Consider the following 18,311-nt stretch of genomic DNA (forward strand, 5'->3'; position numbering starts at 1 on the left):
ATATATAGCCTGGCACTCCTCATTACTTCCCTAATCGCATTTAATAAATATTAATTTATTTTAATTCCATTCACTCGAAGTGAGATTAAATTGCTGGCCAGATAAGCATCTTCATCAGTACATTGGGGTCTATTTATTGTGGAGTTTCAGTCATTAGTATGAGTGGCGGAGGAAAGAAGTGAATCTATGTGCTTAATTGTTTGGCAGCCAATGGAAGAGTGTGTGCCTTATGCTTCCCTATGGATGGGAATGATCTTGGGCTGTGCAGGAGCCTGCCTGTCTTGGCATCGCGGCCAGGAGCACTGCGGCTCTGAAATATATAGCTCGGCAGACAGGACGTCCCCAAGTTATTGGCAATTACACATCCTCTAAATCTGAATGCAGCAAATGCCTCGTGCAGGGCAGCGTGGGGTGGGCTGATGGTGTACAGGACTCGTCGGCTGTCGTCGCTCGTGCACTGGAGCACCGAGGGGAGCCACGGAGGAGAACGGCTCGCGTTGGATTGGCGGGCGTCCAATTGGGTGGGCGGGGCGAGCGCTCGGCAGTCGCCGCCTCGTGTCAAAGTAACCCCAGGCAACAGTCGCGCGACGAACGAGAAGCAACGATAGCGGAGTGTAGGGGACCCGGCAGCGCTTGCCACTGCTCAGCTTTAGTTCGCTGAAAGCCGTGAAGTTGTTTGGACGCAGCGCAGCGATCGTGGTCGTGTCTTAATCACCAGCCCAGATCTCTGACTGCAGTTTTGTGAGATTGTCGCCGCCAGTGTCGGAATACCAGGAACACTATAAATAAATAATGGTATTTTGGTTGCTCTCCTGAGGGCTGTTCTGTTCTCAATTTCGCACCGCCAATCATCGCCAACGCAATTGTCTAAAAAGCAAGGACAAGGACTTTGTGTGATTTGACTGCTTGACGGCAGTTAATCGATTTGTCTGTGTAATCAACATCTGTTCCGCTACCGTAAAACCTGGCATAAGTGCATAAAACGCGAGCTTTATGGGCAAAGTCGATAAAATGCGAGAGCACGAGTGAATTGCGATCCGATTGAGTTGTCGTGATTTGAGAGAGAGACTCGATGGGCTAATGTGTATGCAATTGTTGTACAGTTGGCAGTATTTGGGCGATTGACTGTTAAATGTGTCTTTAGTAAATAGCAATTATCGAGGAATTCTGGCGAAATTCATGATAAAATCATCAGGAATGACAGTGACTCCGCTACGCACGGCTATGACAAGCCCGACGGTTCCTCCGCAACAGAAGTCCAGTTCACGTGTCAGTAACTTCAGTGTGGCCTCGCTGCTGGCCGACACGAGGCCAAAGAGTCCCTCCGACGTGGAGATCGTCTCCGCCACCAATCTCAGCAGTCGGCGGCCGGCGTCCCCGCGTGAGTCGCAATCGCAGGATGGCGCGGCGACGGACGGCCTGGCCAAGAGCGAACGAATCTACTCCCCCGCGCACAGCTCCGCCGCCGACTCGGACGTGGAGTACGACTCCAATCAGGAAGATTCAATTGTCGATATTGAAGATGTGAACAACGAGACCAGTTCAATACCCGGTGTGGAGAAGTCCCAATCACTGCTTCCGTCACCCACGCTCTCCGGACATGTGCCGATTAGGCCGACACCGTTCAGTGCATTAGCGGCGGCGGCGGCCGCATGGGGCGGCATGGGGGGCGCAGTGCCTTGGCCATCGGCCAGACAAATACCACCGTTCGGCCCACCGGGCATGTTTCCCGGCCAGAGCTTCCCAGGAGGACCCGTCACTGGTGAGTGTCCCACCCACTCTCTCTCTCTCTCTCCCCTCGGCCACTTCCTGTCATCAGGCGAACCCCAAATGGCCGGGCAAGCATTTTCCTATTAAGTCAAATTAAATTAAATGATTGTCAATTATGGCCTCACAGCCGGGCCACGGTAATTCACTCTTGGGCCACCACTGACCGATGAAAAGGTCCAAAACAACTTCCCAGCGGGAGAACATTCAAATACATGCATCTTCCATAAATCTCGCCCGTTTTACCATTTTCTTGCCGTTGCGGCCCCGAAAATTCTCTTCGTCGCACACATAATGAACTTGTGCCTCAAATGCAATCTCACTAAGTCTGTCCATCCTTTGCGTGAAATGTGTGTGTTTGTGCGCGAGTTTTCAATGCAAATTTCACCAAGAACTTCAATGATGGTTTGGCTGTTGCTGCAATTTTATTGCATTGCCGTCGAAGAAATATAACTTGGCTGGTGGATTTCATGGCGAGTGTGTGTGTGTCGGAGCCTTTATGACTTCATTTGCGTACAGGCTTTTTTTTTAGCGTGATTTCACATAGATATTTATTGCCGTAAATTCTCTGTTAAATTGTATGTTTGTAGTACAAAACAAATTCAATTCAATGGACTCACACCATCTCTCTCTCTCTCTCTCTCTCGGCAATTTTCATATATTATGTGGTCTAATACACATTTTCCAGTGAAGAGAGTCTAACAAGATAATTCCACTGACACGATACAAAAGTGTGAATTGTGTGTTTTGAAGAATCTGGGGCTGTTGCTTCTGAGGATTGCGTGCTTTGATGGAATGCTGAAGCATTTCCTGGTGACAAATCTGCCCTTCCTGTGCCCGGAGATTCCCCAAAATTCAAATGACGCCGTAATGGGGCCTCGGCAAGTGGTGGTGGTGTGTTTGGGACAAGATAGAAACAATGGTTGGAATATCTCTGATCGGATTTGTATACAAAAGTCTCTCCCTTCGTCCATGCAAAACATTTCATTCCCACTGAGAGCCATTGAATAGAATTTCGGAATTCTCGCACTTGAGCCTCTCTCGCCGGGTGAATCTTGCCGTGTCTGGAGCGGCTGTCTGGAGGCCTAGGTATGCCAAAGTGACTATCATAGATGGTGTGAGGTGGGCAAACAATAGGTTATCTTCTCAACCTCCCTCAGTCCAAAGCGCATATATATAAAACTCCTTCAAATCAATAGTGAAACAAACACAGATGTTATTTGTTTTGCGCCCGCGTTTCGTGGATTTCAGGAATTTCAGATTCGTGTTGTTTTCTAGAATTTTTATTGTCCCTCCCTATTGTGGCATGATATTGAAAAATTTTTCCACAGTCGAATATATTCTAGGAATTTATAATTAGGCCCGTGACAAATGGGTGTCTGGCTGGGCTGAGATTGTCTGGGTCTAATAAAATCAGACTGTTTCATCGATTTTTCTCAATTTTCGACTACACATTATGCGCCTGCACACAGTTTTATGTCGCGCTATAGCGATGAATTTGGTAATTTAAGGCATGACATTTTCTCTTATATTGCACACACACAGTGTTTTTGCCTCCATTGAGGTGAATTGCCGCATCGCGAAAACACATGTCTGCGACTAATTGCATTGAGATTAGTGCGTGTGGCTGATGAATATTTGTGCAAATCACACTTTAATTCGGATGGATGTATTTTTAAATTAATGTGGCATCATCTTTGAGGGTCTGTCTCCATGATATCGCGTGGAAGACAACCTCAAGGGGCAGATATTATGCTCAGAAGTGGTGTACAGCTTCCAAGGAAGTGTTAGGAATAATTGTAGTAAAATATTTTGAATATTTGCATCACAAAAGCTTCTGATTCAATGAATTTGGGGCATTTTCTGCATTATTTCGCCTAGAAAAATCAATTTTATCACTTTTCTAGGTTATGTTGATGATTTTTAAAGAATTTCTGGTTATTAAATAACCTTCAAAATTATCAAATTTGTATGGAATCTGAGAATATTGTGTTTCTTCTTGGTAGAGTTGAGTTTTCAACTTTGGATTGAATTTAAGTAGCAGAAATTAGCTTAAAAGTCAGTCATAACCTCAAAAATGTCATCTTTGCTTATTTATTTCCGCAGTTTGTGCTTTTAAAAGGCAAATTCAACGTCATTATCTAGTAGAAATATCCCGATATTCGCATTATTTACTCATTTTCAGGTTTTGAAAGGATCAAAATTGGTCCAAGAATGATTTCTTGAGCCAATTTCCTAACCTCACAATTTGAGAAGAATTTTTCTAACCAATTTCAAGATGAAAAAACGATCATTAGATTGAGATAATTTGCATATTTTAGGGTAAGAAAGAGTTGAAGGAGTCAAAAGAGCGACGGAAAGTGGCTTTTGGGGCGTTGAGAAGTGTCTGAAGTGTTGAAGATTCTGCACAGAAACTGTCTTGAGGCGCATTATCTCCCCTTTGGGCAGCAGAATCGCGCGGCGGGAATGATTCCTACATAGTTATGCATTTCTAAGAGTCTCATTACACGGTGGCTGCCGTTTCATTTTGATGCCTATGGACCAGAGAGAGAACATGTGTGAACAATTAAAAGTCAAAATACCGTGTCACTTTCAACCGTCAACTGTTTTGTTGTTGATCGTATAATTGGACAAGCGACTGTCTCGATGACAGACAGTGATCTTGGGTGCGCGATGGCCAAGAAAAAATCCTTTTCTCTGCATCCACACGATCGTGCAACTGTATATCCAAATGTTTGCCCGATATTTCATGGGGTATTATTTGTTAGTCGTTTTTATTGCCACCGAAGCGGAGAAGAGGCATTTTTAAGATCTCGTCGGACCATCTCTGCTGTTGGTGGGCAGTGAATATTCCAGTCAATTTGCCTTCGTGGCCCCCTTTTCCTGTGGCGCGTCCTCCGTGGTCCGCCAGAGAGAGAGAGAGTTAATGGCTCTATTAACTTATAACTTCCATCAAAAATTTTTCAACAATTCTTAATATTATTAACATAAACAGCAAATTAAAATGCCAAACTTGTCGTTCAGCATCATTTGAATTTTATAGCTTAATTTGGGGCTTTGTGCCTCATGCAGTGTATCAACTTGGGAATCTTTTCTTATCGATGGCGAATTAACACTGAACATCTTCTCTGGGAGATTTGTCTCTAATTGATCCAATGTACGTGCGAGAGACGTAACACTGTTTGTTGTGATTGAATTGGAGAAGGGAAAATGGCTGAATTCCGACCTAAATTGTTATTAATTCGCTATACGTAATTAATCGCGCGTCCACCCAGAGGGGGAGAGATTTGGAGCTGAGAATGTCGTTCGCGCTGAGATTTGTCACTAATGAGTCAGCATACATAGAGGAAAGTTTAATGGTTACATTTGTTCACTGAATATTCCTTCACTCCGACCATTATTCAATCATCTCATTCAGCTTATGTGCGTGAGGGGGTCATTGGGCGCGATTTGTTCGACTCGGCGCGCAGAGTCCATAGAAGTGCGGCTGTAATTGGAAGTGACTGATATGTATACGCACGCAATTATAATTAAGAGAAAAAAGAGCATTCCACTAGCAATTAACACATACCGAATTCGGCGAATTCAAGTTTGCACCAATGGAGCCCACATCTCGAGGTGATCCGCGGGTGTTGCGCGAACGCCAGTCTCTCTGGCTTCATGGGATGCAATTGACAATAATGGGTCTGTGTCCTCCCTTTGCTGCCACTTCCTCTGTGGGCCACTCAATGAAATCCCACGGGCAACTGCTGCTCAGCCACTCTTGAGAATCTCTCGCCCATAGAGAGCCATTTGCAGCGAATCACGAATGCGGTGGTTTCCATAGTAAACGCCATGATCATCGCTACTCTATCCGCAAGAAGTGCCAGGGAAGGAAGAAGTGGTAAAAAAATTGCATGCAATATGTTTGAGTGAGTTTGTTGTCTTGGTCTCTGTCTGCGAGCGATCTGAATTAATTTATCTCGCAGAACATTAATTAGCAACCGTAATTGGTCGTGGCGAATATTTGTATTTTCATAATATAAATTTACCGTCCAGTTTCACATTAATAACACAAGCCTCTGTCCCCAGCAAGGGATAGTCTAGTTACTCTTCCTCTCCATGCGGACAGTGTGACTTAAATGCTTTGCCATAGCAGTGCAAAAGGGGAGGAACTTTTCATGAAATTGACAGAGGAATCGTTGCAACTTTTCACAGCTTATATTGCCGGCCGCCCGACGGCGCTAGTGTAAAGTATGAAGGTGAAGCTATGGGAGTTTATTTAATACAAATTGAAGCTGTCAAAGGCGAAGAATGAGTCCAACATCTTTATTCGTGACTGTTTCTGACTTTGAGTGTGTCTCAGACGGGATTCTTGAAGGATTCTGCTGAATAAGATGTCCAGAAAGTTGTTTTCGCTGTGAAATTTCATCACAGCTGTCTTTTCGCGCGTGTCGCGACATCTGGTGCATTGAAAAGTGCACAAATGACGCGAAAAATCAAATTAATCTATGCTAATGAATCTGAAAACATCATATTATTGTCAATTTCTTGGACATTCACGGGAATTTTCACAAATATTATGAATTACAATCTTGCAACGGAGTTTCACGAATTCATAACTTTTACGGCTTATTTTAAATTATATGAAAATAAAGTTGCAACGACTCTTTAGTTTTGCTACAGTTTCTTTTTTTAAGGGAGGAAATAACGAAAACAGAATGATTTTTAAGATAAGTGTCTAAAAAGATCGGAAGTCAATAAACTGTGCTCTTCTCATGGGCTAATCCTTCCCTTGCAAGAGTGTGACCCTAAGTCTAGTGCGCTATAATGACGACAGGAAGAGGCGAAAGAGCAAGAAATCTCAAATGTGTCCTTAACACAGTTGACAGTAAAACAAATAAACAGAGTAATGTCCATTATGAGGTTTTACGATGCCACATTTATTGAGGTGAAACGCACACCAATTAACATTTCCACCAATTAACGATATAAAAGAAAAGTCAAATGAAACATTTATGTATCAATTAACCATCGATTGCACCTGTAGGTCACAATAAATGATATGCACTGAAAGGCTGAAAGGCGCAGGCAAAGTGCGGCACTTTGGGATTCAGGTACAAAACGAAGGTGCGTTTAAGAGCTCCATTTGAGCCTCTTCGCTTGATAAGATAACATTCCGAGCTCGTAAATACTGATCACAAGATGTTCCCTCTGTGTTGAGGACGAGCTTCTTGTCTTATATGCTTCGATTGAGTTTTGCTGGGAGATGTGGAAAATCGGTACTAATTAATTGGAAGCGTAAATGAATAAATTAAGTGCGTGTTTTGTATGCAATCGACGCGAGATCCGCGAAAGCTGCTACAAAAATGATGCAGTTTACACTCGTTTTTTTCCCCTCTATACCTTCGAATGTGTATCACATGTTTTCTTTTCTGCCGTCTTTTTCCTCTCTTCACCCATCGCCTTTTGTCCAAGGCGGGAGAGGAACTTAGAAATCACTACCAGAAATCTTGAGCGAGTTATTCCAACATGTACATCGCAAATACAAGAAACATAAATAATACGAATGAATAAAAACGTCCGCAGGAGTAACAGTTTAAACGACACTAATTGGAATATAATTTTTTCAACAAGCATAATTTGTGTGATTATGTCGTGTAGAGATAGTTTTACTTAGCACATTCAGAGCAATTCAATGCTGATGGAGGAGAAAAAAAGCAACAATGAACATGTATTCTTTCAGGCTGCAATCAATTCATGAATTTCACAAGTATCGCTGCAATTATGATGGTAAAAATTTTAATTGCTTCTCATTTGAAGAAGCTTTTGCGCAATGAAACAGGATTTGCTGCTCTTTGCGCTGTGGAAATCCCAGAGAGATTGCGTTTGTCGAATTGACACACAAAGGGATTCTCTTTTCGTGTGGAATAAATCAATTTGGGGGAAGTTTATGTGTACATAAATTTAAATATTAATTGTTTTTTATCAATTGAACAATTGCTCCTTGCCTTGATAAGGCCAAGGTGTAGGTCAAATGGTTGCCCAAAATAAACACCTTGTAAATAATTAGGCACTTTTTTTGCAACATTACAGCGACTCTTTGCTCGCTTTTTATTCAATCATCAATGTGACTGTGAACTGAATTACACAAGGTTTTAATATTATGTTGACGCGATTTACATCTTCTGGCGACTTTGCTTCATATTATTGCTCAATATTTGAATACAAAAGTAATTAGGAAAACCTTAATATCATTAGGTTTTTGCGTGAAAAACAAACACTCTTGCTTGTCTTCTCCTTTTCCTTATGTCTGTCGCGGTTTCTATTTTCACATTAGGCAAACCCAGACACAATAGTTTTCCACAAATTCGCTCACATATCGCACTTTTATTGTAATAAAAGCTGGCGTCTGGCGTGTGCATTTCTTGTGAATCGAACGCCTGTTTGAGCTCAAAATGTGCGATATGAGATCGTGTTATGAAATAACATATTGATCTCTCTCCAACACTATATATAATATGGTGTGTGTGTTTTTTTCTAACGTGAAGAGAAAGATCAATTCAATGAGTGGTTGAATTGCGAATGTGCCATTTGTCGGTTTCAATTTGATTTATTTAATTGGCAATTTAGTCCCATTTGCGAGAATGGCTGATAGTTTTGTGTCAAAATGAAACATATCATATTTTCTACCATGTGGAATAGAAATGTTGCGAATGAAGAGTCATTTATTTCTCGCTATGTTGCTGTTTTTTCTCCCCCCGCGAAGAGCTTCGAAGACATTTAATTAGTCACAATTTAGTGGATGGTTTTTGCACCAGTACTAAGTGAGAGAAATGATTTGGAACGTTTGGAACTCTCTCTCGAGAGGTGATTAGGGCAAAAAATCGAATGACTTTAAGTGGATATGCAGGAAGTTGTACATATAAAATGCCTCTTGATTGTATAAATGCGAATGTCCACTAAGGGGATTTTGAATGAAAATAGCGGTTGTTTAGTTTTTAATTTCTTCACTTAGTTGCGCAAATACGGATGAATCAAAACACCATCTTAAGTCTCAAATAGTCACTTAATTAATGTCATTTTGCTAACATTCAGCGGCGCTGTTGCGATATCGCGAAGACTTTTTGGCAAATGAGTCGAATAATTGTGAATTTAACGCTTATGATTCATCATAAATATGGCTGAAGAATAAACCAAGGGGCAGATATTATGGTCGGAAGTGGTGTACAGCTTCAAAGTGATTGTTTGGAATTGAAAGTGGGAAAAAATATGGAATATTTCCATTACAAATGCTTTTCTTTTCAACAATTTGAGACATTTCTTAATAAAGTTTGCCTTTTTAGGTTATGTGATTAATTTTAAACCGATTTTGGCAATTAAATAACCCTAAAAATCATCAAATTCTTGCTTAATCTAAGAATATTTCTCTTTTCCTTGCGTATTTCAGCATTTTAGGACGAATAAACTTCATATCGCTTGAGAAAAAGCCTAAAAATCAAACATAACCTCAAAAATATGATTTAAATGCATAAAAATGTCTCTTTTCTTGATAATTTCCGTGGAAACATTCAGAGATTCACTATATTTAATCATTTCCAGGCTAATAAAGATTTAAATTAGTTCAAGGAAGAGTTTTTAGGCGAATTCATAACCTCACAATTTGGTCTGAATTTTTCTAAGCATTTTCTGAAGGCAAAACTTGGATTAGATTGTGATAAGTCAGAAAAAAGCGATGAAAAATGTCTTTAAAGACGCCCAGAAGTGTGTGAAGTGTGGAAGATTCTGCACAGAGACTGATTTGTGGCATATTATCTCCTTGGAATGAGCCAGCAATTCATCCTTTTGTCGTGAAATGTCTCTCTGTCTCTGTTCCGCGTGTGCACAATTTTCTCACATTGATGCAATCACAAATTAATTTACGCCTTGAAATTGTGTGCAGTGTGATTTTGAAAGGCCAACACATCACTTGGGCGAGTTTGTACACACAAATGCTATTCATTTGCTGCATTTTGCACTCAAGTGTAATTGGTTGATGTTCTCCACTTCGATACCCACATTCTCGACAATGAGGATTGGAATTTCAATAAATTCTTTGGGCACATTTAACATATATTGAGACATAAGCGGCAACAAAGTGTTTGAAATTTATGTGCAGATTGCAATATTCATGCTCAAGTTGAATTGCATCGTGCCTTCAAGTGCTTTACCGCGATTAAAGCCAAATTTGTAATGGAACATTGTGTGTCTCATGAGACACACAATTGAAATGTTGATCTCTTTGGCGAAATGGCGCACAAGGATTTCGGTGGATGATGTGATAAATCAATCCACTCTTCATGGTTATGATTGGAAGTCCAGAAGAGAAATCGCCTTACTTTTTTCTCCAATTGTGCAGCATTTATCATGTGTTTAAGGAAAGTGTCTTGTTACCCCCACAAACCACATATTAACATGGCATTTAACATTCAATATGCGCAGTGGCAGCTTAATCGATCACCATCAGTAATAAGAAGCCGGGAAAAGTGAATCATTAACACAAGAACAAGACCACATAAGACCCTGTTGACATTTTCAATTTTATAAAGATCCTCATTTAGACATTTTGTGTAAATTTCCTTGACAAGACAGGAGAGCGCCTTTTGCGCCTTGTCTTATCGTCCGCGGCATTAAGAGCCAGAAGAAGAAGAACAAATGATTCCCTTTGATTTTTCGTGTAAATTGCTACTTGTGTGTCGCTGTGAGATGTAAAAATTGTCACTTAAACGACACATGTGTGTACACAGAAGAGAAGCATTCTGGGGAAGATGGAAAGACTTAATAAATTTCTGACGCCCCGAAAGAGATTTATTGTCGTTTTTGAGTTTCCCCCGTGGAATGCATCAGTGAAAAACATTATCTCGTTAGTTAAAATTAAGTGAGAAAGTGGTCACATGCTACACTTTATTTATGGAAATTTTCAACTTGATGCCTTCTTAATGTTGTGAGAGACTCTGAAAGCGCTTAAATGCTAATAGTCGATTAGTACATTGGAGATCTTCTCCCTCTTTTGCCGCCACTACGCATGACAAGGCCGCAATCTTCTGGGAGGGGTTTTTCGACGGCATTCTTGGGAAATTCCTACTTTCTTCCAATTAACTGGAATTGTCGTAAATTATATTCTTTCTAAGGTCACAGGGTTTCGATGATTAAAGTATTTTCGAAGCGTAATTAAGTCTCGTTGCAACATTACGGCTTTCATACTTCAGTCCTTAAAAGCTACGAATTTGACGTTCCAACTTTACGCTCTTCATAGCTTATATTGGCGGCCGCCCGGCGGCGCTGGTGTAAAGTAAGAATTAAATACGAATGAGAAGCCGTTGCAAGGCAAATTTTAGGTTTATTTAATACGAATTTCAGCTGTCAGAAAGTTGTTTCATTGCGGCCATTTTTGAAGCCCATTTTTCCGTGTTCCTCAGAAAATAATCTCAAGGATCTTCTAGGAGTTTTTGGCGATTGCCAAGGGATGTTTTCAGCACGAAGAATGTGCGACTGTTCCTGACATTGGGCGTGTTTTCAATGGGATTCTTGAAGGATTCTGCTGGCCAGAATCTTCAAGAAACTGTTTTTATTGTGACACTTCAGCACAGTCGCATTTTTAGTTTAATTAGTTTCCTTGGAAAGGATCAAAGAACGTTCTAAAACACATAACCTCAATCTAGTGCATTGAAATGTGCCGAAATGGTCAGAAAAATCCAATAAATTTGTGTTTATTTACATAAGAACGTCATTATTGTTTAATTTCCTTGATTTTCACGTGAATTTTCCGGCTTTTCTTGCCTTTATGAGATGAAAAATATGAATTGACGTCAGACGTCAACGTTTGAAACATTTCAGGCTTCACAGAAGTTAAATTCACCACATTCTTATAATATACTAATCGTAATCTTGCAACACTTATTAGGAAAATCATAATCTTAAAGTTGCAACGCGTGTTGATCTTGCGATGTTTGACAATCTTAATTGAGGTGCATCGCCTGAGACTCTTCAGTGGATGATTTCGTGTGTGAAGTGCGTGAGAGAATCAAGAATGGCACCCTTTGGTGAATGCGTGAAGATTAAGCGACTCTGAGTGAGGCGTAAATTTATCTTCCGGCGGAATTCAATAAAATTGCTTCTGTCTCAGCTGACAAGTACTTCTGAGAAACTTCCGAGCGATGCATTTCTTCAGGACTGGGGGGGAAAAGACATGTGGGTTAAGTGAGTCACAATTAATTCACTGTCTCCACTCGGATTGCCACGAATTTTAACTCTGTCTTATTTTTTCCTCAACACTTGCAATGGAATGAGTTTCTATTTATATTGATTCATACATTCGTCAAATATTTATCAGCGATATTGAGAGTCAATTGGGAATTGTCTAATCGCTTCTTAGAATGTGTGTCTTGTCAATATACCACTCAAAAGGTGGGAAAGAGAGAAGAGAAGAAAAAAGCTGCTCGAAAATCGGCAGCCGCAGAGAAATCTCTTGGCAAACAATTTAGAGAAGTATAGGAGATAATCTATAATAGTGCTATTCGTCCAGAATGTGTAAACTGAGCGGGGCAATAAAGACAGATGGAGAAAATTGGTTTTTGGTAGGTAAAAAGGCGAGAAGTCCGACAGCACATTACGGATAGTGCTATCAGAAATTGAATTCAGAAACGTGACATTAAAATCACATAATCGAAATAACTCTTTGGTCCAGTTAGAGGTGTTTTCTATTCGGCAGTATTTTGGCTTCTTGGACACAATCTCTGGGATGTATAAATACCAAATATTTCAGGCTGAATTTCGCCGGTGAGATCAATCACCGGTAGTTTATTCCCAATTAATTGCTTCGCTGCTACCTAACAACACTTTAACCACTTTGTCGTTGAGAATGTTGAGAAATCATTTGAATAAAAATTCCCGAGGAAGCTCTAATAGATTCTCTCACTTTTTTTTTCTTTCTTGTGTCTCTCTCCAAAAAGCCAAGAAGTCCAGATAGGAGAAACAATTAAGTGTCCCCCCGAGATCTATTATGAGTGAAAAGAGTGTGGAATCTCCGCAGATGAATTTGTCATGCTAATGCGCTCTCTTCGTCTCTCCTCCTTTGCAGATAACCAAGAACCGCCGCGCATAAAGTGCAACCTGCGGAAGCACAAACCCAACAGGAAACCACGGACGCCCTTCACAACGCAGCAACTGCTGTCGCTCGAGAAGAAGTTCAGGGAGAAGCAGTACCTGAGCATCGCCGAGCGGGCAGAGTTCTCATCATCCCTCCGACTGACTGAGACCCAAGTGAAGATTTGGTTCCAGAACCGGCGCGCCAAGGCGAAACGACTCCAAGAGGCTGAGCTGGAGAAGATCAAGATGGCAGCGCTGGGCCGCGGCGCGCCCGGGGCGCAGCTGTACATGGGCTACTTCCATCCCAGTCTCATGGGCGGCGCGATGCACTTAGGGTAATCTCGGCGTGACGAAATCACACGTATTTACACTCTCTATGAGGGCAAATTATATAACAAATGGCGAACAAACTGGACCTGCGGCTGACCAAAGAAGAACCCAATTCCAATCCCATAAATTACTATGTTTACTACATCGTTTGTCTCTCCCTTGTGGCCAGGGAAGAAGAAGGAGGAGGAAAAAAGTGAGGCGCTACTGGAATTTAACGTATATCTTTAGTCGGAGAGCAAATTTTCTCGCGGCAGCGCGATTAATTAATATCTAATTTATCTTACACAATTGGAATAACACGCATAATGTATGAAAAATCATGTTTCCGCCATCATCAACACAATTCCAAGCGCGCAATATTGTGTGAGAAGAGAGAGACTGTCTGTGCGGGTTAATATGAGAGAGTCGCAAGTAATTGTGGAGATTTAGAAGAAGAAGAAAAACCTCCGCGAAATGCTTAAAAATGAACAACACGAAATCACGCTAACGGCAAAACGGTTCAGCTTCACATTTGAAGGGTGTTTGCGTCCAGTTTGTTTACCAACATTTCACAGAAATAACCTTTCTTATCAGTGACATAAATTGCAAGAGCGAGAGGAGCAGAAAAAAGCTAATTATGTATTTATAAATGAAATTACATTATAGTGAAAATATTATTTAAATAATCACTGTATTATAAAAACACACACACACAGAATTGATGTAATTTGTAAATAGTGTTAGCTTTTGTATAACAAGAATTAATTGTAGTGATGATGAATTGATGAGAGAGAACAAAACTATTTATAAGAAAAGGTATAATTTTTCTTTCTTTTCTGCATATTTTTTCCATTTTGTTGAGGAGTGTTTGAGAATGCTGAATTCCATTATTTTCTAAAATGCGATGATTCAATTGCGAAAAAGACTCTGTAAATAGAAACTTGAATGAATAAATGGTAGAAAACTTGGACAAAGATGTAAATAGATGGATGAATAGTAATTGTAGGTGATAAATTACACTACAAATTCAATGATTTACTATTAAATGACACATGAATTATGTGACAGAAAATTGATTTTAGAGGTTACAAACTTAAGAATGAAGAAAAACAATATACATAAATGTGTAATATTAGAAGATATTCTGTGTTGTTGAAGAATATTAAAAGAAGAAAATGAAAAAAAACAGATTCTATCATCAGTATGTTGTAAGACTATATATTTAATAATGAAAATGGGGAAAAAAGAACAAACTCAAGACACAAAATACCGCGCAATGCAGAGGGGAAGATGACCATAACTCAAAAATTCATTTGCAATACATTCAGAATTCTTCATGTACACAAAAACCACTAAATTTATGCAAGAGAATGTACATTTTTGCGGGAAAAAAGGAGAGAAAAAAGGGAAAGGAAAACATCTTTGTGACTTTGAGAGGGTGAAAAAAGAATGCAAATATTGAAATGTAATATGCGAAAGGAAAACAGATGATTGAAAGACATTAGATAAAAGTCATATACAATAAAATTCAATGATCGAATTAAGCTTCAAAGGGTTTTTATTTATCCCTCTTTCAACTCAATTTCTCCCCTCGATCTTGTGCGGCATGTTGACTTTCCTGGCTTTACTTAGGATCTGTCTTGGCTTCCATTGAACACTGGAGAAATCAAGGAGGAGATATTATGCCCTTAATTTACCTGACATTTCTTAAAACTTGAAGTCTTTAGACTGTTTCCACATGAATTCCTAAATTATAATGAATTTCTTGAGTTTCTATCCGATATTTCTGCATGAATCGACTTAAAAACTCATTTTTAAACATCTTTTTTGACCATAACCTCAAAATATCACCAAGAAATCTTCAAAAACTCAGTTTCAGAGCTTTCTAAATCACAAAATGATCTGCTTATGATCTGCCAATGAACTCTAAACAGCTGATTCAAAGTCAAAATTGTCAAAGAAGCTTTCTAAATGAACATTTTCCAAGTCCACATAATTATTTTTTAGGTTATTTTTGAGTTTATTGCAAGTTACAATGAGCCTCTTTATGCCGTGTCGGCTTTAATATAAATGCAGCATTTATATTAAAGCTAGTCCGACATGGACTTAAAAGTCGGCTCAAATTGCGCGGTGGCGCATGCGTGTGGGCTGTCAAATTCTCACACACATCTTCACTGAACGTCATTCGTGACTGCGCGTCGCGTTGCAACATGATTCGATTTCAGTTTAAGCGCGTGTGTCCCGGTATCAACGCCATGGACTAAAATAAAGCCGAATATTGTTAAATGCTACTTTAATGATAAATTTAGCATTTAACTTGGCCCGGCATAAAGAGGCTCAATGTTTCTTGGCATCAAAGGTTGAGAAAAGCCACTGTTTATTGCATGTAAATGCCTAATTCCGCAAATAGAATACGAATTATTCTTTAAAACTGTCCCTGATTCATTACATAATCTCAAAAAAGATTTTTATTTTTGGTCCTGTGTGAAAATTGAAAGTAATCCAAAGAATTGGCATCATTTTTCAGTAAAATAAGCAGTCAGGAAAGGAATATTGTGAGTTTTTGAACACTTCCACTAACTGTAATACTTCTGCTGATCTGTACACCACTTCTGACTGTATTATCTCCTCCTTGGGTGAAACAACGAGTCTTTCTGGCCACGATTGTGGCACTCTGAGAGATGAGAATTAACCAAATAACTCTGCATAATGTAGAAAAACGCAGAGTGAGACTGGATGTTGGGCAGCAAGAGACGCAGATCCGGCACAACTGGAGCACTCTAATAGATTGGTGCGCTCATACGCGGAGACTATAATGCCGATATTCCCAATATTTATTCCAAACGCGCCAACAGTCGTGGTCCTCCTCTTTAGTAATCGATCGCGCCGCGGGAGGCGCAGCGGGGCGCCACGCTCGAGGCATTTCTCGGCCCCACCCGCCGTTTCCCGCGCCGGGGCCCCAGCGGATTGCCGAAGTGTTATAACACGTAATTATTTGATTATTATTTATTTCTGTATAAATATGTATTAAAACATTTAAAAGTGGACAAATGGCAAATGACTGTGTGATGACATTTCTCATGAGAGTGGGAATTTATATGGCTGGCGCATCATGCGAGCGCGATGGTTGATTGTGATCATTTGGAAAATGATGGAGCGTCAGTGATTAAGCCGCAGACGACAAATGAGGCTCCATAGAGCTTTGTGCCGAAATAGTCGGCGCTATTTTTGGGAGGCCACCGAAGGAGTTGCCGCCAGAGGATAAACAATGAATTACAATAAAAGCACAATTACTGCCTATTTCAAGGGGGAGATAATGCGGCTTTATTCACCCAAAATAAGCCGAATAAGACTGAAAAACCGCTTTTACTCAACCTCGAGAATCACAGACACTTCCAGAACTGCAGCAGTGCTTAAAAATATGCGTTTTCATTATTTTCTTTTCATTTTTTGGGGAACTTTATGGTTTAATGTATCATAACCTCAAATTTATGGAGTCTTTCACCCAAAATAGACTCAATTTACTCTTTTTAGAGCCTGAAAACTCGCAGAGAAACAGTATTTATGAAATACTTGAAGTTTCCAGTGGATATTTTGATGTGATTAAATTTTCACACGTTCTTTTGGACTCACTTTGAAACATAACCTAAAAATTGCCTTTAGATATTTAAAAGAATCCTTGAAAGAAACTGATTAAGAATGTATTGAGCTAAAATTTACTATTTTAGAGGAGAAAATTCTTGAGAAATTCAATCAAAGTGTGGTTAAATTGATAATTTCTGTATCCTGAAACAATATTTTATAGGTTATGATCAATATTAGCACAATTAACACAGTTTATCATTGAAATTTTGAGATTTTAATTAGTAAATGGAAAATATACCAATTTTAACACAAGAATGAATGATTTTGGAGGTTATTTAGTATCAAAATTTGTCTTAAATTAGTAACATAACCTAGAAAGATGTAAAGAACACTTCTTCTTCTCCAAGTATTTCGTCAATTCCTTTTGAAAGTGACTTTTAAACGCATCATATTGAAAATATTGAATAATTTCTGAGCTGTTCACAAATTCTAACCACAATATCTCCCCCTTGGCTTAATTAAAATAAACTGTTGGAGGAGAAATCTGACAGCGGATCCACCTCTTTTCCACTAAATGCCCATTCAAAATGTAATTTTTCCTCCTCGAGTTGTGGTAATAAATGAAAATCAGGTGGTAAACTTCTCTCCAAAAATTTTATATGAGAGATTTTTCTTGATCTTCTTCTTCAGCCACTTGAGGCTTCAAGTATGGGATGATTTTATTCAAAAAATAGATGTCTAACCGCAATGGGGGGAGAGAAAAAATTAATTAACGACTGGCTGATCCTCGTTCACGGTGCAAGAAGATGTTCATGAATGAAGAAGACAATGCGGTACAATTTTATTGTCTAATTATTTCTTCAAAGGGAACACAATTCCGACCTAATTATCCCATTGTATTATTCATTCTTCTGCCATGTTATGCACACACATTGGCCAATAAAAAGCGAGAAGGTAGAAAAAGAGGCAGGAATTTTTACGAGATATATGCAAATATCCATCCATGAGTGTAGAAACTTTATGATTTTGGTTTGAAACATTTTTCAGGCTTTGATCTCTGTGACGGTGTGTCTAAAATAGAAAAGCGCCATGAGATAAGTAGACAGAGACGGAGAGTGTTTTTACGGCCAGCCAGGCAATCATGTCTCTATATTTCATTAACCTCCCTGTCCAAGGTGTACGATGGCAATTAAAATTTGTCTCGTCGTCCGTTTTATATAATACAATTAAGTAAAAACAAATTGTGAATGACGCTGTGTCACTATGCATGGACCCTGGAAATGGTGAAACGCGCGGACAGACAGAAAAAACGCACAAGATAATTTGCTACTGTTTCAACAGTGATTAAGTCTGCGTTTTATGATTCACCTTAAAGTGAGCCGATTAAATCAAATTAATTAATTTTATTTGAAAATTTTATCATCCAATTAATTCACCTTTGACGACTTACTCCATTGCGTTCTCCCAAATAAAAATCTCGCACTCACCGGAGAGCAAATTACTCAACGACTTCCGTTCCATGTCTTTTTGGATTTCAAACATAG

At 39.6% G+C, this 18,311-nt stretch overlaps 1 protein-coding gene across 1 annotated transcript; it reads left to right on the forward strand.

The window, feature by feature from the left end:
- The first annotated feature begins 665 nt into the window (after positions 1 to 665).
- Positions 666 to 14,726, forward strand: LOC132258218 (muscle segmentation homeobox-like). The gene is made up of 2 exons (XM_059755421.1): positions 666 to 1,762; positions 12,866 to 14,726. Exons 1-2 carry the CDS (start codon positions 1,180 to 1,182, stop codon positions 13,210 to 13,212), a joined length of 930 nt encoding a protein of 309 aa, XP_059611404.1. The 5' UTR covers positions 666 to 1,179; the 3' UTR covers positions 13,213 to 14,726.
- The last annotated feature ends 3,585 nt before the right edge of the window (positions 14,727 to 18,311 follow it).

This window comes from Phlebotomus argentipes, unplaced genomic scaffold, assembly GCF_947086385.1.
Source record: "Phlebotomus argentipes unplaced genomic scaffold, Phlebotomus argentipes genome assembly scaffold_4, whole genome shotgun sequence".
NCBI lineage: Eukaryota > Metazoa > Arthropoda > Insecta > Diptera > Psychodidae > Phlebotomus > Phlebotomus argentipes.

What these genes read in the sequence shown, in the direction of transcription:
- LOC132258218 (XM_059755421.1), top strand. Translation starts at nt 1,180, where the DNA reads ATGATAAAATCATCAGGAATGACAGTGACTCCGCTACGCACGGCTATG. An exon ending in CCCAGGAGGACCCGTCACTG is followed by an intron (nt 1,763 to 12,865) that starts GTGAGTGTCCCA and finishes CCTCCTTTGCAG; the next exon opens with ATAACCAAGAACCGCCGCGC.